At 38.0% G+C, this 21,930-nt stretch overlaps 1 protein-coding gene and 1 pseudogene across 1 annotated transcript; one reads left to right on the top strand and one right to left on the bottom strand.

Moving 5' to 3' along the window:
- The first annotated feature begins 792 nt into the window (after positions 1-792).
- On the top strand, positions 793-2,419 carry LOC143373550 (protein lethal(2)essential for life pseudogene; annotated as a pseudogene).
- Positions 2,420-2,808: 389 nt separating this feature from the next.
- On the bottom strand, positions 2,809-4,677 carry Crim (QVR superfamily protein crim). The gene is made up of 3 exons (XM_076820927.1): positions 4,547-4,677; positions 4,329-4,463; positions 2,809-4,242 (listed from the first exon to the last, which is right to left on the bottom strand). Exons 1-3 carry the CDS (start codon positions 4,593-4,595, stop codon positions 3,953-3,955), a joined length of 474 nt encoding a protein of 157 aa, XP_076677042.1. The 5' UTR covers positions 4,596-4,677; the 3' UTR covers positions 2,809-3,952.
- Positions 4,678-21,930: the final 17,253 nt, after the last annotated feature.

Genomic DNA, 21,930 nt, shown 5'->3' with positions numbered 1-21,930 from the left:
CCACTTCGTACAGTGAGTGTGAACAAGTGGAATGGTGAAGCGTTTGTCACAACTGTACGTGGTACGTAGAATTATTGTAAATTTTAAGTTACAACGGACTCAAAATATAAGAAATCATCAATTACTTATACGTTAGAGCTAGGAGATTCGACTTGTATAGATGATGCAATTGGAATTACGTGTAATAGTCAATATTTATGCGACACATTTTCGAGATATTTTCAAAAGTTCGCTTTCTTGTTATGTGAATTAAAAGCTCTGTATAAATAAAAATCCAGTTAAATTGAGTTTCCTGGCTAGTACATATACACGTAGGTATGTATCATTCGCGAGTTCGGCGAATATTCAAAACCGCCTGAATCCTTGTTCACAGGTATTCTCGTACATTCGCGCGCTTTCGGTCATGATGATTACAACATGGTTATATGCAACAGGGATACTCGAAACTTTTGCCTGCAGTTTTCAAATGGTAAATAAGTTTACATTTTGATCGAATTTCGTATATTCATGGTTATTATATTTGCTCGGGTATCGATATTCGCGTGTAGTTTTCTTGGAGAACTGATAGCGAATTCGGTATCTCGCACTGACTCTGTGCTGATGTCAGAAAATAAGTTGTTTCTGAAAGAGACGAAGATAGCTCTATAAGAATCAACTAATCCAAGTAATTTTCTGGCACGAGCATAGAGTCAGTGCGAGATACCGAATCCGCTATATGATTGTAAGCTTCGCGAAAATTCTCGATTATTGTTACCCACTGTTACCCCCACTATGTAGTATATAGTCACGGCGTAACGTATAGAACGTAACGCTCGTCCATCGCAGCCATTGCAAAGAAATTCAAAACCAATCGCCGGTGATATCATTCACGAGCGTAGGTAGATCTTGCGTTTTGTTTAAATCTTATAAGTGAGATAGTGAATACCTATTCGACAAACCAAGAAGAAAGCCGAAGATTCGAGTGGAAAAGAAGCAAACGTTTGGAGCAACGAAATAAACAAAGAAGCAACAATGTCTCTGCTACCGATGCTATTCTCCAGCTGGTGGGAGGATTTGGAGAGGCCTCATCAACTTTTTGATCAGCAATTTGGATTGTCTTTGAATCCTGAAGATTTGCCAACTTCTGCATTGGCACCCTACGACACCGACATCTTGGTGCTTAGACCTCGTCGCCGTGGTCTACGAAGATACCAACCCTATGAAAGGAGCGTGGATCGCAGATCCAATGGTTCGTCTATAGTACAAGCTCATAAAAACAAGTTCGAAGTAACTCTGGACGTTCAGCAGTTCGCCCCGGAAGAAGTGACTGTTAAAGTCGTAGGGAAGAATGTAGTCGTCGAGGCCAAACACGAAGAGCAACAGGATGAGCACGGCTGGATCTCGAGACAATTTCAACGCAAGTACCATGTACCAGAGCAATGCGACATTGATGAACTTAAATCTAGCATGTCGTCGGATGGAGTTCTGACTATTACTGCGCCGAGGAAACAATTCGATTCGGAAAAGAAGAACGAGAGAATCATTAAGATTCAAAGTACGGGACAGCCTGCTGTAAGGGGTGATGCGAAGCCGGTAGAGAAGCAGGTGGAAGAGAATTCAGTGCAGGAGAATATAACACAGCACAGGGGACAAGAAAAGACCGTGAAAGCTGCTTAAGACGATGGATTTATTTGTTCCATTGTAATATCACGCACTTTGCTTTTCAGTATTCTGTCATTTCATGTTCCACTCGTGTGACTGCCTAGAAACATCTCTGTTCATTTCATTTTAATTGAGAGGGTAGTTAACTACCAAGTTAAGAGTTGAGTTTCATTTTAATTTAATTTGTTATTGTTCCTTTGAAATTATACTTTTGATAAGTATAAAAACATAACTATAATAAGTCTGAAAACGCATATCGTAAAGTCATATATTCATTTACTTGTACGTATAAGCGAATACCATTCCACTTTCTCATAAATTATTTTTATGCTATTTAAAAATACTTTCTTACAAATAGGGATGAACCGATACCATCAAGGTATCGATATTTTTAATCATAACTTGTATCGAAAGAAAGTATCGATATCTACTCACAAGGGAAGATCCCGAACCCGAAAATTAAAAACATTCTAAAACTTTGTGAATATATGGGGGATTTCCTCTTGATTACAACACAATTTTTATTTGCTGCCCAAATTCACTCTAAGTGGGTGGAATTAAACCCTGAAAATCCAGTTATTTTCCGATTTTCTGTTATAACTCGTGAACTGTAAAATAATTTCTTTCCCAAATGATAGATCGTATCACAACCGTAGGTATCGATACTAAAATTACCTGGTATCAAAACGAAAGTATCGAGTATTTACTTGTATTTACTTGGATCGGTTCATCCCTACTTACAAAATGTTTTGTAATAAAAGATGCAGTTTTTGTATAATTCTCTGTATTTACTTACCCTTTTTCTCTAATATAATTCCTTAACCCGCAGCAGGCACATTGGGTCGTTCATGTCCGAGCAAATTAAAATTGCCTCTTTTCTTAAACTCCCTTCCGAATTTTTATTCTTCCTAACTGATCCTTTAAACATTTGACTCAAAGAACGATTGTATGTTAAAGTAGAGATTTGAATAAGTATCACATAATTTTTTCAGATTTTTTGGAAGTCAAAAACAATAAAAAAAACAGTCATGGACATAAACGACCCAGTATGCCCATGTTAATTATTAGTGACAAACTTTTTAAGTGTAGATCAGTTATTTGTTTTGTAGCACTACTTAGTAATACATATAATATTTTCAGGTGTAGTAAATAAATAGAACAGGTTACACAATTTTTTTCAATTAAAACTTTAATATAATTAAAAGTAGCTACAAAAGTCATGATATAAAATTAAAAAATACTCTTGTTTGTTCACCACTGGACGGCAGTTTGATATGTTAGGTTGCTTGACAATTATTTGTGCTAACTTATTGCTTAAGCACATTAATGTGAACAGTACATTACACATATATATATATTAATTGACATATGGTAGATGAAAACATTCTAATACAGTGTATAATACTACCCTTCATACAAAAATAGTGGTATTCTAAAATTTGTAAACAGATCTTTTGGACGGAAAGAATAATATACATAAACAGTACACAGATAAATGAATCAGATTGAAAGTTAACAAGAGCTTTCAATTTGACTCATTTTATCTTACATACTTTTACTATTATTTACTACTTACATATAGATATGTAAATTTTGTATTGCAATTAGTTTAGCCCCAATCTTGTTTGTTTTATGCAATACTGTTATTTTTCATTCAAAGTATGTACATATTTACATTATGTACAAGTGTAGCAAATTTTAAGAGAAACAGTGAAATAGAAAACTTTAATTTAAATTTCACTATGCTTCATTTACATGTAAATGCTAACACTCAAGTGCATTTGATGTGATTCAGCTGTATCAAATTAAACCAATTAACCCCTTGCGTTGTCATTCAGCTCGCGGCCACCTAGGCAAACTTGAGTCGTCTGCTTTATCCAGACCTTCCTTGCGTTTCGCTATCGCCTTCAATTGGTGGTCTCGCGCGGCCAGCGACCGTGAATGGTGGGACCGCCAGGTGGAGGGGATAGCGTCACGCACACACACGCAGAGAACTGCGTTGTACGATTTAGACTCATCCTAGGCGTGGTTCTCGAAACGTAAAAGGGTTAAAATCGTCGTAACCACGCTTTGTTAACATTTTAAATAACTGTTGTATTGCAATGCAGTATTTTCTGTCTATAAGCCCGCGATTCGATTCCGGCGACGGGTCTATAGGCAGATGTAGCCACGATTTTGAGGTGAAACATGCGAGAGTGAGGGAATGAAAAAAAACGATGTCAGCGGTAAGCGGCGAGGATCTCGACGTGATGAACTCGCCGACTCCGTGAATTCTCAGAATTGGTGCGGATAGGGATTGGGCTTAAAGACGTTAGTGCCAGGCAAGCTTATAGACAGAAAATACTGTACTTATAAACAATAGGAATGATGACATAGTGATAGTAGTACCGCTATTGCACCTATGATCAAAGTAACAGAAGCACCATGTTACTTCATCATAATAATCTCTATGTATATCCAATTGAGGAATTGTATTATTTACATAATGTCCTAATTGGAGATCTTTTGCAGCAGGTCTGCAACCTTCGTATCGATCAGCTGGAATATCCGTTCTAAAGCTACGAACGGAGCTCAGACATTCTCTCGTTATAATAGTTTCAGCTGAAACATAGAATAAGTTAACGAAACATGTTCCCCATTCAACTGTAGCTCAACTGTAGTATCAAGTTTTATAAGTAGACATATACCTCCTTTCTTTTCAATAATTTTTATACACTTGTCATCTTGTTCTGGACAAGTTTCTCCCCAATACCACCACCAATTTAAAGGTGTGCCACACCCTGGGTGGTTGCTGTTACATCTATAACAGTATAAACTTTCACCTGAAAATATGATATACGTTATAAATATGTGATTTTATGTTAACTACACCCTTTATATGATGATAATTGTGTTGTCCTCATACCTTGATTGATCAGTACACTCAACAAGAAAACAACAACTAATTTCTTCATTTTCACTTATTTACGTGCACCGAATAGTGGGGCAATCGAAAACTGAGCAGAACTAAGAGCGTCCTTCTAGTTCTCTCAGCTTATATAGGTGCCTCCAGGTAGTGCAACAATCGAATTACCAACTTTAAGGTCACACTCGTCCACTAGGGAAAATGCCCTAGAATCTCACTATGTTGCGCAATTTAGTGGGAATTCTCGTAACGTAAGGTGGTTCGTGCCGGTATAGAATAGAATGAATAGATGGAATCTCAATGCATTTTTCTGTCCCAGGTTAGTGGGGACCTGGTCCTTCTGGATAGATGTAAGGTAGATGTCCCAATTACCGTGCCCTGTCCCTATTACCCTGCCTTTATACTTAAAGAAGCTGTACAAAAACACGCATATAAATAAATAAGGAAATAATTTTGTTTAATTAAGTTAAACTATTAATGTATATGTTAGAAATGATGAAGGTTGCATTTTTAAACAAGTAAAGCATAATAAACAAATTTTCAAAAATGTATATGAAGGTTTCGATGGATTTACCTAAATCCTTACCGGAAACGGTACGGAACACGTACTTTACAGGACTGAATAAATTGATAAATATCATGATTCGCACTTATGTAACGTGTTTATTATATCATAAAAGGTTCAAATTTTATGAAAAATAGCAAAATGAGCACTTTTAAAACGTTTCCATATTTTTTAAAAGTGAATTCGGTAATAGGGACAGGAATTTAATGCTTGTCCTTATATTATCGTCCCCCTCGGTGCCCACTGGCTCCCTCTGTAACTGCTAAACCTAACCTTACTTTCGTTTCTCAAAACGGGTGAACAGAAATTTATATTTGCATATTTTGCTTTTGTAATGCAAAAGATCATATTTAAATTACATAAAAACACCTCTCGTAGAACAAAAAAATGTTGTGAACAGTTAAAAGTTCAAAGACATAACCTAACCGCGGGAACGCTATTAAAAAAAGGGCACGGTAATTGGGGACACAGGAATAGGGACAACGCATTTTTCCGGGCACGGTAATTGGCACAAAAACATGTGTTTTTATTTCAATTAAAAAGAATATGGAAAATTAAAATTTTCAACCCGAAAAAATGCCTTAATAAAGAGAAAAGTTCACAACACCAATATAATTTTTCACCAAGCGAAATTAAAGTAAGTCGGCGTCAAAGCACGGTAATTGGATTTTGGCATATTTCAGTAAGAATTGGATCTTGATATATTTCAGTTAGGTGTTGAAGGAGAGAGGAAATTTAAAATTTTCAAAATCCCTTCAGTTCCAGCACCTCACTGAAATATTCCGCTTATCCTTATATATTAATACTATACTCATATTCTGAGGTGGGAATAATCGAACAACACTTAATAATTTCACATATCTTTCTTTTGGAGGGGAATGTAGTAAAGATGGATTATTACTATTATTATTATTAGTAGTAGTATTGCTACACCTTTATTTCATATAGAGGGAAGGGTAAGAACGATTTATTTAAACATTTCAAATTACCATATTCACTATATTATTAACTGTCGATAACATAGTGAAAAGTTGGCTGTTAGCTAGCGCCCCCACAGGAAATACTGGAAATCACTTTTATACAAGTTTTTATGACGTGCGAGTAAAGAAGTTTATAGATCATTATAAAATGAAGCAGCTCCCTTAATTTGGGTCTCCAAAACATTCATTTAGATTGTTGTAATTGCTATTTAAAGGGGAGAGACTATCTGCATATACGCAAGTATCATTATGTTTCTCATATATTTTAGTTTATGCTTTACTGTCACCAAAACTGTTGTATGTTCTTATTCCTATACGTATAACTCTTAAAATGCAATTGCATTGAAAAGATAAATCGTCCCAAGAACCGTTAGCAGAATAATTCATTTGAAATTAATAATTGATGCACTTGCGAGAGTAATCGTAATCTCCTTGAAAATCGTATAGCAAATGGAGCTGTTACAATGAAAAAGGATAGGCGAATATTCATATGCGGTTTACAAATATCTCTTGACCCTTTCGAATGGCAATTAATATGCAATTATTTTACGCGATAAGCTTATCAATGACCCTTTATGAAAACACGACAAAAGCCGCTTTTGTAGTTTGCTACAGCGAGCTCGATACAAATTAGTGAAATCGTTTAAACGTATTAACAAGCACTTTATCGTGGTAGCGTACAGATTGTTTATTACAATCTCGCGTGGCTTCGAAATTTATGCCGCCTCCCTCCCGTTTTATCGCAGATTGAACTACGTATTGTGTTTTTCGATTTCATCCCCTACCGACACGCAATTACTAAATTATACTATTATACGAATGCGTCGCGCGGCTCGCTGTTTATGCGAATACCTCCCGGCAAATCTTTCATTTGTGAGCTCCCTTTATGTGCAATTAGCCAATTCCACAAACACTTCGGAGCACGTTCGTGCTCTGCCCCTTAAACCTGCACGTTTATCCTTTTGATTATTCAGTGAAGTCAACGTTGTACACTCAATTGGCGCGGTTTAATGTATTCCTTTATGAAAAATGTATAGGTAGGTAAATCACATATTCTGTAATTGCGACATTTCTTTTTATAAATCCTGGATGGAAATAAAAGGACAGGTGTAAGAGGGGTTGCGTGAATGCGCAATATTCGCAAAGGTATTCAACGTTTGAAACGTGTAGAGGAAGTGCAGCATATTTGGAATACTGTTGGTAATTTGGAATGCCGAAGTATCTAATAAACTACTAACGCTATTTAATTTGTAACTTTACAGTTAAACACTTAATCTACTCAATTGCACGTTCCTTCCATGGTTCCGTGTCAGTTTTGCGATAATTTCGAGAACACAAAAGTGTGACATGAAATTTTAGGTTTCAATGCCACGTTGCTAATTCGAAATACCGAAGGTGAAGGTAATTTGGAATATTCCAAAATTTAGCGACCGCCTGCGCCGCGTCGGTTTCGGTCAGCGCTGTCCATTTATAGGTATTTACCTATGATTGTTTCTACATTGTGGTTTTTGAGCCTGATTAAATCATAATTTAATTATCTACATGCTTTTTTAAGTTTATAAAGTGAAGGTAAATTGTACTACCGGTATTCCAAATTAGGTACCTGCACCTTAACGGAATCGATACTTACTGTCATTTATCATTTAGGCCAAAGTTTCAGTTACTTTTTCTTTTTTATTATTACTGAGAGTTTGAAATATAAAAGTTTATTAGTTTCCCTATGATATTATGCAGTTTTATTTGTTCCCATCCTCTGCTGTATTTTTTATTCGTCTTAAACAAACTGGTATTCCAAATACACTGCACTACCTCTAATAATTTTTCATTATATTCGAGTCTTTTCCTGGAGCCACCCTTTCATAATTACAATTTTACTTCAACTGAATTGAAATAATCAAGGCACAGTTATGATTTACTAAAATGCTCATGCCAGACAAAGTTGTAAACACTGCGCAAGAACACAAAGACTCAAACACGTGTTCTCCTCTCTTCCTCATGTTTGGGTTGGTTAGGAATCAGTGATGCTATGGCTGTGGCCAGTTCGTGGTAGACAAAGGGCAGGTTCAAAGCCCCGTGTCTGATTAACGGTATCAAAATGATCTATAACTTAGTTGTCACACGAGGAACATCTCTTATCCCTGACAACCGCGTAAAATCTAACCCGGTGTAAAGGCTGAGACTAACAAACAGTGAATACGGTATCTCTTCTGCCATCCCCGTCGTTTGGATCGGCGCGGCGGCACTATATTACGATCGTAGGATATCGTCCAGAGAGGTCCTCATTGTCGCCGAGCGAGATCTCTGGATTTTGTCCTTATCCTCGGACAACTGGCGAAAACTTTCACGATAAACTCGACGGGAATGTCCTCGAACCGTTTCCTTTCTACCCTGCCCCCCCTTGCCCACCCATACCGCCGCCACCAGCGGGCTTTTCCCTTCGAACACTGAAAACGCGATTTCGTAATCTCTCGAAGAAAGTATATAGTTACACCACCTTCTTCCTTACGTCGTTCCAGATGCCAAGATATAGATACGGGACGGGAGTAAAGGTTCGAGCGGAGGAAATATGGCGGGAGGCCGAAAGGTTCGGGATATCTCATGGATACCGGGAGTAGCCGCCCGGGGCGTTCAACCAATTAGCTAACTCCACGGTACTTTACCCTCGAAACCGCTAACGAAGAACCCAGGCGAAGGAAGAAAATCGAGAGGAAGGAGGGAAATCCAGATATTCCTTGCGGGGTGGATTCAGCTTGCCGCGTGGATCCGCCTGCGGCTGTTTTGTGGCGTTGCCGCTACCCTTCTGGAAGACGTGTGCCGATCCTCCGACATCATGCTTCCGTCCATTTTGCTTACTTCCCGGTTTACTTTGGTGAGTGTCTTGTGTTATTACCCTGTTGCTCATTGACTAGCGTCGGGTTTAGTCACGAAGCTATATTTCTCGGTTAATAATTATACGATAATTTAATTTAAAATCAATTTGAAATTATGTGGAACAGGATGCTAATTAATACATTAATCATTGCTGTAATTGAGTCTATATTAGGCTGTAGATTTAAAATTAATCATAAGCAGGTTTTCTCCAAAGCAATCTTTATATCGATCTTAAAAAGTATTAATCTTTGCTAGTGATTAGTAATCATTTTTAATATTTTGTGTAAAAAGAGGGATACGTACTTCGGAGTATACTTTACCCTTATATCAGTTGCTTTTGGTGTTATATTCCATGGAATATTTATAAGTATTTGAATTTCATTATTTATTGGTTGCGTAGAATTTTTAGTGGAATTATTTTGGTTATAAAAATTCAGGTCCCATGGCAATGTATTTCTGGGAAATTTAAAGCCACTAACGTTATATAAATTGTTGGAACGCATGCCAAATAATTCTGTAGAAATTGTTACGATGAACATGATGAATTAAATGTAACAAAGGAATTTTGAATATTGAATTTTCGTTAACCCTTCGTGCTATGTTCGTACTACATGAATCATCGTATTCGGTATTGTGTTCTTATCGAAAATTAATTTATTGGTCGTATATACCAAGCTGGAAATTCTTCCACGAGTTTACAATTAAAAACTAGAGTTGCCACGTGCATGAAACTTCGTTAGCAATTGAGATCATCTCGTCCCTTTCTCCTTTATTTCTTCTCCCTTATTTCCTTCAAAGTTTTGTCTGCAGAATGTAAAGGGTACCTCATCGGGACCGCTAAGTTTCCAGCTTGGTTGCCATTTAGCGCTTTGAAAAGTGCCTGAAGCAGCGAAATCGGTAGACAAGCTCGTGGGTTGGAAAGAAAGAAGAAATGTAAGAAGGGGGTGGAAAGAAAAATAAGAGTAACTCGAGTTAGGGATGGGGTATGGGCTAGGGAGCTGGTGATAATTAAGAATTCAGTTAGCTTCATTATGTAATGAGAGTAACAGCTTGCGCCCTTGTTAGAAGCGCACAGTAATTATTCAGAATACAATATCCTTAGATTTATTGCAACAAAAAGACTCTCACAGGAAGACAGATAATAACTGATACTCATCAGCACCATAGGAAAGGCGTTAGTTTAAAAAAATGATTACATATATAATCCTCACTTTCCCCATTAAAGAATCTAAGTAGGATCATTTATTGGAAGAATATTCTCTACCATTTTATAAAGAATCGGGTAAATCCCATGGATCACCTTATAAGAATCAATTCATCTATGATCTACGCGATACCGATTTTCCTTATCCCCTAAGAACCTACCAATGCATTAGTTAAACCTCTATACACCGCACATTTCGGTATAAGTTTCTCTTCCGAAGGCGGCCGGCGCGGCGCGGCGTCACTCTCGCAAACACCTTCCACCTACCCCTGTCGCGATGCGTTCGAATTCTTGTTTATCGAAGCTTGGGGTAAATTGCCTTTGCACGCAGTGCCTACCTTTCTCTCTCCCTCGCGGAGAGATTTATCGTTACACCGACTTCCGTGGACTTTTCGCCTGCTCGCGGCGAGCATCGGAAACCGAAAGGCGGCGTTCTCACGTCTCGGGCGACGTGACGGCATAACTTTGCATAGACTCGATATGAGCCACCCACACGTCATCCGTATGTACAAACCCTTCCAGTCGAATCTTGTGATCGAGATAAGGCGTTCGGGCTCGAACACGAAGCACGGCTCGTTGGTATCCGCGTCGCGAGATAAGGTACGACGCGAATACGAAAGAGTCTCTTCCCCTACAAATTTATAGGGAATCGTCTTCCTATCGCGCGCCCATGTAAACGCGCCAACACCGGCTCTCACCCTCGCAAAGATCCACGCACGAGCAAGTGCACGCGTTTTTTTGTTCCCTCTCTGCCGCTGGATCGTTTATTTTCGCCGGCTCACCAGAGCCTTTTCATTCGCGATGCATCGTATTTATCGAATGGCGGCCAGTCACAGAGTCAATATAAATTCATCGACAGTAATTTGATTGAACGCGCGCGGATATAAGTTCACGCTGAGCTTTCGACGATATTTTTCATTCCGATCGGTCTTGTTTTTTCGCGAAAACAACTGGTAAATGTTGTTTCAAATAACTGAAACTGTATAATTATGGCACAGGTCAGTGGGAATGATATTGGCATGGAATTAAAATTCTCGGAAATGAGGTGTAACAACGTGGTTCTTTTTTCTTTACGAGACACCTTCATTCTGCCAGGTGCAAGATTTTATTTTTGGAATAAAAATCCGCGCGACAAATGCTGATCTCAGTTTGAATGATATTGCCGAAACGGTTGTAGTGGTGAACCGTTCTGGGAATATAAGTTTTTGCGCAAATAATTCATTCGTGACTGAGTTTTTTTCGTGTATCGTAGAGAACCCAGAGCGACGTTTGCAAGACTTTTTTTAAAACGATTTTATTCAGCTTCGATCCTCTGTTTGTTTGTTTGTATGTATGGTTCAAATCTGGCAACTCAAATTTAACCCACTTCCAAATATCCAATTGTCTTGTAACTTTGCAGGCGTGCGTAGTTTGGATGAAAATACAATATTTAAAAAAATAAAAATAAACCCGAGCGGGTGAAAAAATTACCCAGTCATCAATAAATATAACCCATAACCACGAATTCAAAAGGCTTGAAATCACCATCGAAATTGTAGTACAAGAAAAGAATTATTTTTTATTCACTGTAGCACTACAACGTTTAAGAAAACTGTTAAACTGTATAATGTAAGCTGTGAAATGTAAATCCACAAACATTAAAAACTAAAAACTAAAAAATATATAAAAAAAAGTTATGTTAAACGATTTTATTAAAAATGTAGTACAAACTAAATTAAAATGCACTAAAAACTAAAAAATAATTATTTTCTTTACTTCAATTTTTATGGTGTTAATATCACTTTAAATAAAATCGTGGGGCACGATATTTCATAACAGGATATCAATCACTTTAATACTTCAACTTCTGGTTGCACATGGTGCCCCACGATTTTATTTAAAGTGATATTAACACCATAAAAATTGAAGTACAAGTAAAGAATTATTTTTTAGTTTTTAGTGCATTTTAATTTAGTTTTTACTACATTTTTAATAAAATCGTTTAACAATTTTTTTTTATATATTTTTTATTAGCGGACAGTGGATTTATATCTTGTTTATAGAGCTGGCAACCATTCTCCTCATAACAAAGAGACGTTTCAATAATGAATGTATTGAGTGAAACAATCGTAGAATGAAACGAGATGGCTCGGGTTGCGCGTTTGCTTTGTCAGTGATTTTTAGTTTGACAAGCCAACCGAATTTAATTATAGGTGTTTGGTTTCTTCGCAATTATTTTTCCTTTTGACGGTTATATAAATGGACTCTGCATGCGTTTAAAGTGTGTGCATTTATAGGTGATAGATGGTGCAGTAAACGCTGCGGTTTTTCTACATATCTACAGTGAGTAACGTTCTACGTTTCAGTGAATTCTTAAATTTCATCTAAAGATTCAAGTTTATGTTAACCTCTCGCCGTTTTTAACTTTCCCCAGAACTTTTCACATTTTCCTAAATATTTACTAAAACCTTCGACGTAACTGCATTTTCTTTGACGAGCAAAGTTTAAATTTTTTCCTACATTCGAAATTTAAATTCTGACCTCGAAACAATATCGAACTTAGAGTTAGCTCGCGAATGCAAATATCCTCGCGATTGAGGGAGCAGTCTTGCACGACCGAAATCGACTTTAGCAATTTTTATTGAATCGAAGCTCCTCCAGTTCTCTGGCACCAGGTACAAAGAGTTAAACGTGGAGTATTACGAATGAATGTTTAATGCGTTCCTAAAATATGACGTACCTACTGTGGAGATCTCATTTACATACATATACTCCTTCGTCCAAATTTTACGAACTCTTTGTTCGATGAGAGTATTTTTATTGCTTTATACATAATTATATTGCATTAGCTTTACTACTCGGCTTCGCCCAAAATTTAGATTCTGATTTTATAAACAAAAATTCTTTAGTTTTTTTTGTGAAAATAGTCACATTCATCTGGACTAGTCAGGGATAATGAGTTGAGGCACATTTGGTGATCTCAGAGTTTATCGTTCGAAAGTTTTTAGGCGACAGACAAACACATAAACATATAGAAGCTTTCTGCTTCATATATTAAGATTTATTATACGTTTGCTTCGCTAAATTTAAGGGTGAGGTCGAAAGCGGATGGTCCCATGCTGTCTTGTCTTCAAGGATTGTAAGACAGGGACTTAGCCTGCGTGCGGTATCGATAGAGGGTACGGGAGACTAAACAGATCTGGCAACGGACGATAGCTGATGAAGGATTGGTTATTTAGAGTCAGATAGAGAATATGGGAATGGCAAGCGGCCCAACGCCGTATTGCTAAAGGTGAAATCTGACGGCACGAGACTCGCCGAGCCCACGCGCTGTCAGAACGCTCATTGCTCGCCGACTCGCAAGCCTGGGCGAGCCATAGACATATATAGACGGAGCGTAAACTGGGGGGGAGGGGGGGTTAAGATTCGCGGTAAGGGGAGCGATACAGGCAAATCGGATAATACAGTGGATATGCATGCCGAATGCTTCCGAAGCTAACCCGACGTGCCTGTATCTGACTTCTGCCTTTTCCCCTCCAAGCCTACCGTTCCCCTTGCCGATAGTCCCAGCTTCTGCTCCGTCTATACATGTCTATGGGGCGAGCCTGGGCGAGCCGAGCCGTCTCGCCGAGTCACGTGCCGTCAGATTTCACTTTAAAGAATAGGGACTCCGTTTCTGGAGGATCTGGCCACGGAGTGGGGAAGGCTTTGCCTTTTGGTAAGAGGACTGTGATTAACCACACGGCACTTACCCCAGAACTGTCCTAAAGCGAACGTCTTACGACCAGGGATCCGAACCGCCGCGTAACCCTAATCCTTATCCGGTTAACCAAACAAGGTTTCTGAAACCCATACTAACCGCGAGGGAACGGTTCTTAAATTCTAGAAAGAACCGATGCAACCGGGTTAACCCGCTACGAGCGGGTTACTAGTAAAATAAAACCATCTAGCCTAGACTAGACAGTCACTTAAGGCAAATCAGTAATATGTGAATCTACAGGCAATACATATTTAGATCAAATGAAAACACAATGGTTAAAATATACGAGTATATAATTCATGCAGGATTGATTAATTTTGGAGGGTTGTTAGACTCGGAATGTATACTTTATTTCTTAAGGTGCAATCAGACGGCGCGTGAATCGGCGAGCTTGCTCTGCTCGTCCAGGCTCGGCAAGTCCGCTTGGCGAGCACGACTCGGCGAGCCATGACCGATCAGACGGCGCGTGAATCGACGTCTGATTCCACCTTTAAACTTCAAGAATTACTCAGCACACAATATCTTTTAGCATCAATATCTGCTACAGCTGTGCACGCGTTTCGCATTATGGCTTCCTTTGTATAATATTTTCAACACCTAAGCCTTAGACAATAGGCAAAGGTCCCGTCATCTGGTCGACAGTCGGTCTCGTCCGTGCGGTAGGTATAGTGCCTCTACGAGCTATAGTGACTTAGGTGTGAGGTACCCAGCGGGGTCTTAACCGATACCCTGCTGGGTACGGGCCGCTAAACGTGCCCCCACTACTGCCTCTTGCAGGACTGTGTTTAGGGAAGACCAGGGCAAAACCTGGGCCCTAAAGGGTAAAATAAGTTATTAATATAAAATAATTTATATTGCTACTGTTCTAACGCAGTACATATACCTTACTAATGGATTTGTATTTAATATGTGCTGACAATGAGACAATTTTTAATAGCCAGTAGCAAAGCTCAATTGGTGTCTTTAAATAATGATAAACAGTATCTTCAATTTCTATTTTATTTTATTAAAATCGAAGATGTAACACTTCATCTATAGGGCCCCGGTTTTGTCCTGATCCTCCCTAAACACAGTCCTGCAAGAGGTAGTAGGGGGCCACGTTTAGCGGCCCATACCCAGCAGGATATCGGTTAAGACCCCGCTGAGTGACCTCACACCTAAGTCATTATAGCTCGTAGAGGCACTATACTACCGAAGCACAGAACAACCGGGTCGTAAACCCGCACGGTGTGAGATTTTGGCCAAAAATCGGCCGACAGTGAAAATCGTAAAGGACTCAGCAATAACGGAGCACTGTAATAAAATCCATATCTACTGGTCTAATCTATAAAAAACACTATTTAGCATAACATAACATAAAAACATAAATTATGCAGATTAAAGATATTAAAAATTAATTTTTTGTAAATTTAATATTAGCTGTAAAATAAAAAATTTACTTTACATTTACAAAATTTATGTTTTAAATAAACTGTATAGCTGATTTAAATCTTATACTTTTTAATTATATTTCAATTTGATTAGTTTTGATTTTATTTTTAATATATAAATTTAAAAATAATTTTTTAATAATTGTAATTCGGAGTAGTTAGAATCCAATATATAAGATTTAAATCAGCTATACAGTTTGTTTAAAACATAAATTTTGTAAATTTAAAGTAAATTTTGTATTATATATTTTATACTAAATTTACAAATAATTCATTTTTAATATCTTTAATCTGCAAAATTTATTTATTTATGGTTTTATGTTGTTATGCTAAATAGTATTTTCTATAGATTTGACCAACAGATATTGGTTTTATTGTAGTGCTCCGTTATTGCCGAGTCCTTTACGAGTATTTAAAAAAAAATTTATTGAAATCGGTCCAGATTTGCGCTGTCCAGCGATTTTTGTCCAAAATCTCACACTGTGTGTCGGCAAACCCTCGTGAATTCGGCGCGGCCAAGTTAATCTTTGACCTCCCATATTTATTATTTATTACTTTCACGTGCACGCATCACGCTACCAAGGAGTCTCCGATATTGAAATAAAATTCATTACTATTTGGATACACGATTACAATTATGATTTTCACCGTATTACTATAACCGCATTAACCCGCTTAACCGGGTTATTCGGGTAACAGATGAATTATGTTACCCGGTTAGGCGGGTTAGTCGACGATACAGCGTATCGAACCAGGTACGGGTTAGGTTCGGTTCCCTGCTTTACAACCCTGTTTAAAGTCGTTTCTAACATATACTTATTCTTAATCTTTCAGCAGCATTACATATAAGGTGTATTTATTTTCAAGGATAGGCCAAGGTATTTGTAATTTACAAAAACAGAACAGAGATTAGATGAATATCAATCACTGTCTGTCTATTTACTGACTTGTATCACTATAGTGCGGCAGTATTCTTTTCTATGTTATTGGTTTTGTGTCCATGATATTGGTTTCCATAAATGAAATATCAGTTAGAAACTAGGTAGAATACAATTGCAAGCATATTTATTAAGAGCTCATCTAATACAAGTTCCTAAAAATATTAATTAATGAATGAGAAGTACTTACTGACGAAACCATGGTATTGTTTGTAATTCGATATAATATTCATTACTACCGTTTGTTTTGAATTTAATAGATGTGTAAAATTCTCCAAAAAGTACCATTGCTTCAAAACTTCCCTCTTGATAGTCCACCTGCCAAGTAATTCTTCATAGCAGACTAGAGGAGGTGTAAATATAGACCGGGTTGTAATAAGTACCAGGTGCTGATTTCTCTGTTAAGTGCTGTGATAAGGAACTGGAATAAACACAACAATTAGTGTCCTCTATACTTTAGCTAAAAAGTGAAAGTGTCTGTTTTTGTTCGTGCAAAAAGTTTTTCATGGTAAGATTAATTATTTTCTTTTCATTCTAATTGACAAATGTACTATGTTACTTATAGAGACATAACTAGTTATAAGGTTGAGCTTCAAAATGCTATATTTAGTTATTTGGAAATATCTATCCCACGCCGAGATTTTTACGTTATTCTGAAAAAGGCGGGAGAATATGGACCGCGGTGGTTCATATTACAACGTCTCTTACTTCATCAAGTAATTTATTTCCTTTTTGTTTTTAAATGTTCCACTATGTCAATCCTTATGCACTGGATTTCTAAGAAACTTTCATTACATGTCAAATTTACATTAAATTTCATTAATAAACCATAATTTTCTTTAAAAATAAAGCGTCATACATGTAATTGTTTTCTATTGTGTCTTATTTTCTCTTCTCGTTTTCAAACTTTTTCTCTTTTTCTATATTCAATTTTTTTAATTTTTGGGCCTAAATAATTCTGAAATTCTACATGCAATTACTACAAACATGAAAAAATACTTGGTTTAATATTAAAATACGAAATCTGTAAAAAATCAACCGTTTCTTACGTGTTTTTTACCTTTTCAGCTCAGGTTCTTTTTACCACCCCAATTTGTGAAAGCACATTTCTGACAAAAGTTTGTAGAAATGGCATAGCTTCAAAATAGTCGAATTTTCACGCAAAAGAGCTATTGACACATTATCTCAGAACTATGAGCTACCATGTCCATCTTCTGTTCATGCAATTTCACAATTTCAACCTGTGTTTTCCTCGAAACAAAAAGGGTGGTGCACGTTTACCCAGACCTTCTCGCCTAACGTTTCAATCGTTCGTCAATTCCCCACTACAATCCCGCGCTGAAAACCAGCCGATAGAATTATTTTCGTATCACTTCCGCGTCATTTCCTCCGTTGCACAATTTACCGATCGACATGCACCATTTTTTCCCCTGATAGCGGAATATTCCGTAGATTTAAAAAATTCACCGCCACCGAGCGTTCCTGTACAAAATGCTCGTAGTTCGCGCCTGTCGACACATATACCAGCCCTGGCCACCCTGTCCCTAGCTTACGCGCGTTGCAGCGTGTACGCGCGGTGCACGGGCGGAAAGTGGAGATGCGGCTCGCATTGTCGTTTATTTCGTCCCGCATACGGTAGGTTTGCAACATATAAAACAAAAGGGAGTCCTTTAGCATGGTTGCAGTTGAATTTGGTTTCAGCCGGTGTACGTACGCGAGCAGGGAGGGGGGGGGGGGCGAGGGGTGGCGTGCGTGTGTTCGAGATATGTCGAGTATCAGCATCGAAACGCGATGTTCATGCTCCCCCAATTTCTCCCACCTTCCCGATGGCACACTTCCACGCATCGTTCGCAGATAGAATTTCGATTTGCTACACGTACGCGTGTTGTATAGCCGTGAGAAAGAATACGCGAATTGGGCCACTGGACCAATACTGCATTTTCTATCCATTCTGCCACCTAACCCCCACCATCCCCTTCGTTTTGCTCCGTCGATGATCTATTGTTACACACTTGAAACTCTTTTCAGCATTATTTATTTAATTACCACCGAAACGTGGCGCTTTCGATAGGCGGTTTCTGCTTGTGATTGGCTTCTGATTTCGTGGATCGTGATGGACAATCTGTGTTCGGTGTTTGATGACGACACTCTATTTGGGTGCAGAATTATATTTTCTCGGAAATATGAATCCGAAGCGTACGATACAGTTTATTGTTCCGTTTAAAATATCCAGGCTGAAATACATTTTATCGTGAATATTTGTTTCTGTAATTTCGTTAATTGTCGCGTTACTTTAAACGGTTTATTTAATTCTCAAAAATCATCCGGTTTGGCTATTAATAACTCCAATCGGCGATTGATTGTTTTGTAATTAAGATCGCAATAGGTGTTGCGCCCTTCGTACATTTTTGAGAAAGATTCAATTACGAATAAATATTGCCTCGTTCGTTGAAAACAAATGTTCGCGTGTTAGCGCAGCTGGAACTTTCACTTTGTTTCCCGTATTAGTCAGATTAATTAATTCGAATTCGCTGTCGGAATGTACGTAATCCTTTCGGGGAACATAATGGGCGCTGGTGCGCGATCCAAAATTGTAAATTAGAGATTTCCAGATAATTGTCATGTTTCATTGGTGCATCAGCCCTTTTTTGCTTCCCGGGGGAGGGAGAAAGCGAGGGAAAACAGATATCGCTCGGGGAAAATTCTCTCGTGTACCACAATTGCATCGAGATATCAGTGCCATCGTGTATTGGTACTAATACCATTATCGCGAGGGTATAGCGAATATCAATGCGCTTTTATTGTAATGTACTCGAAAATCGTAGGGACGATATTGAAATTTTACGCTAAAAACCTCCCCGCGGTGATTCATCAAATATTTCTCTGTCAACGCAGATAGTCGTAATCACAGATGCACCTCTTGCAGCTTTTCAAATGATATTTAGTAAACATTCGTAGCAGCTCCTCGGAATTCTTTATTTTAAACAATACATGGAGGATGTAGGTACTCAATGCCATAGCATAGGCATACTTTATTCTTGTTTAATAAATCATGGCATACACGATTAGTTTTTATTAGAATTATACGATTCACAAGTATCTAGAATAAGTTGCTTACCTGGAAAACTTTTACATTTATTTTCTTTTTGTTTCATGAAGAACACATTATTAGCTATTTCAGAGCCCATTCAATGCAGGAATGTAGCTCGAGTAGCATTATCTCTCTCAATTATTAACTATTTCTAGCGTTAAATATTTCATGTAAGGATCATGTCACAATATTCAAAGATTTGCAAAAAAATAGAAGACGAAAGAAATGATATGCCTGAAGACATAATATCTATAAACGAGTGGAAGGTTTTTAATCCCCAATTCGAAACGTGTAATTATATTCTATACCTTTGGATTCGTTTACCCCCACAGCACACTTTGTTGCGGGAACGTTGCAGAACCGTTGCTACACATTGCAATGTTGCTGGTTGCTTGCAGGTTGCATTGCAATGTTACTGCAACATTGTGGAAGCATTGCCGTGCAATACTGGAATGGTCACGTTTGTGCAATGTTCCTGGAATATTGCGCACACATTGTCGTGGAATATTGCGCACACATTGCCGTGGAATATTGCGCACATACTGCGGTACAATACTCGGGGAATATTGCGCACACATTGCCGTGGAATATTGCACTCGCGACCTACGTTTCCGCAACGACGATCACAGAATACGGGACTTATATTTCCACTCGACAATGCAGAACGTTTTTATCAGGTATAATAAATTAAATGGTGATATCAGGGAAATTGGCAGTAATTGGGACATCTAATGCTTCTTTACAAATATCTTTTGTTGCCGTATATAGTTTATGAGTTTGTTTAAACCCTATAAAGTGTTAATTAAATAATTGACTGTGATAATTGGACTATATGTGATATAAATAATTAATACAATTACTTAATTATCACAATAAATTTAAGGCAAAGTGTTAAACTATATACGGCAATAAAATATATTTGAAAAGTTGTCTGAGTTGTGTAATGTAAATCCACAAACACTAAAAACTAGAAAATAAAAAAAAGTTATATTAAACGATTGTATTAAAAATGCACTAAAAACTAAAAAAAAGTCATTTCTTGTATTACGCCGGATATTTCATAACAGAATATGAATAAATTTAACATAGCATCAAGCGACGAAATGAATTTGTTGTGAGATATCTGGCTCCACGATTAGGGAGATGTAATGGGGTTTGTCAAAACGAGCCTTCAGTTTTGAATAATTTGAGTTTAAAGTTTTGCGCGGAGTGTAAGTTCGAATACATAAGCAGTCTTCTCAATCAACAGTTGTAGCTGCAGCGGTAAAGTGTTTGTCTACGGTGCTACAGGTCACGGATTCGAATCTCACTGAGGTAAAAGAATGTTCTATTTTATAAAAGACACACGGACGTGTTACGCTACTACGATTCTGCATACATTCATATCGTCACACCCCTTACAGACACGGTTATATGTATATTACCAATATTTTTATTTTTGGCTCTACTGCCCGAAACGTTGCGCGACCATTGCTGAAAAATCCCCGAAACGTACCTATAAAATTCCGAAACAATGTTGCAGAAATATCTCCCGCAATGTTGCACAGGGGCGGGCATAGCAATTTCCTTGTAACGTTTCGGGGACATTCCGTGCAATGTTTCAAATGCTGCAGCGCAACGGTTCCGCAACGTTCCTGCAACAAAGTGTGCTGTAGGGGTATCGAAAGTGTATCTATTTTCTGGTTGCTCGTTGTTCGGTTTCCAGTTGTTAAACCGTAAAGCTTGTTAGTATTACCTGCGCAGCGACGACGGGTCGGTGCATGCGTCGTTTTAAAATCCTATAATGAATTCTACAAATTCATTGCGCATCGTCTGTATGCCCGGATAAATCGGGGTTGGGTTGATGTGTCGCGTGATATTAAGCGGTTTTCACCGAGGAAACGAATGGAAGTTCCTATCCACGTGTCGGCATTATCGTCGCGTTCACGCGAATGGACACGACACGTACGTGCGAACTGCATTCGCATCTGCGATTAATTTCGTCGATGCACCCATCATTCATCGCCGACCGAGATTACAACTTTTCGAAATTTCTCTCGTTGTTTCGTGTTCACCTAGTGAACTTGTCACCTCGATAATACCGTGGCTGCTGCCGTGCTGCTATATTTACGCGAATTTTTTGCTAATTGATAATTAACCTTGCCAGGCATACGCTGCATTTCATTGGAAACTTGGTTGCGAATAGAGCAACGAATCGCGGTGGAAGTTCCATTAATTAGAAATATGTTTCACGTGTACAGTGCAACTCATAGGCCTCGCTGCTCGCAGCATGGGAGTGCATTAAAAATAATGACTCAATTTATTCGCGCTTTAGAGTTCGTATCAGAATCAATCGTCGTGTATTGCGAATTTAACGCCAGACGTTAATTTAAAGTGACTGATAACGAGTGGTAGGTAGGTACGTGTACAATATTGACTGTGATAAAACATATGGGAACGAGAGAAAATGTTAAGATTCTGATTCTGTGGTTAAAAGTTTTCACGTTTCTTCCCAACCTTTAATCTTTAGTTGCACTTGCGTGTCACATATCCTATGGCGAGGATGAAATAGTACTTATAAATTTCT

This window comes from Andrena cerasifolii, chromosome 9 (genome assembly GCF_050908995.1).
Source record: "Andrena cerasifolii isolate SP2316 chromosome 9, iyAndCera1_principal, whole genome shotgun sequence".
Taxonomy (NCBI): Eukaryota; Metazoa; Arthropoda; class Insecta; order Hymenoptera; family Andrenidae; genus Andrena; species Andrena cerasifolii.
Note: the sequence above shows the minus strand (reverse complement) of the source record. Positions and strands in the feature narration are given on the sequence as shown.

Excerpts from the sequence above, each read along its gene's own strand:
- Crim (XM_076820927.1), bottom strand. The coding sequence starts at position 4,595 with ATGAAGAAATTAGTTGTTGTTTTCTTGTTGAGTGTACTGATCAATCAA. Across the intron at positions 4,464-4,546 it reads GAGTGTACTGATCAATCAAG|GTGAAAGTTTATACTGTTAT; the intron begins GTATGAGGACAA and ends TCATATTTTCAG. Across the intron at positions 4,243-4,328 it reads AATTATTGAAAAGAAAGGAG|CTGAAACTATTATAACGAGA; the intron begins GTATATGTCTAC and ends TCTATGTTTCAG.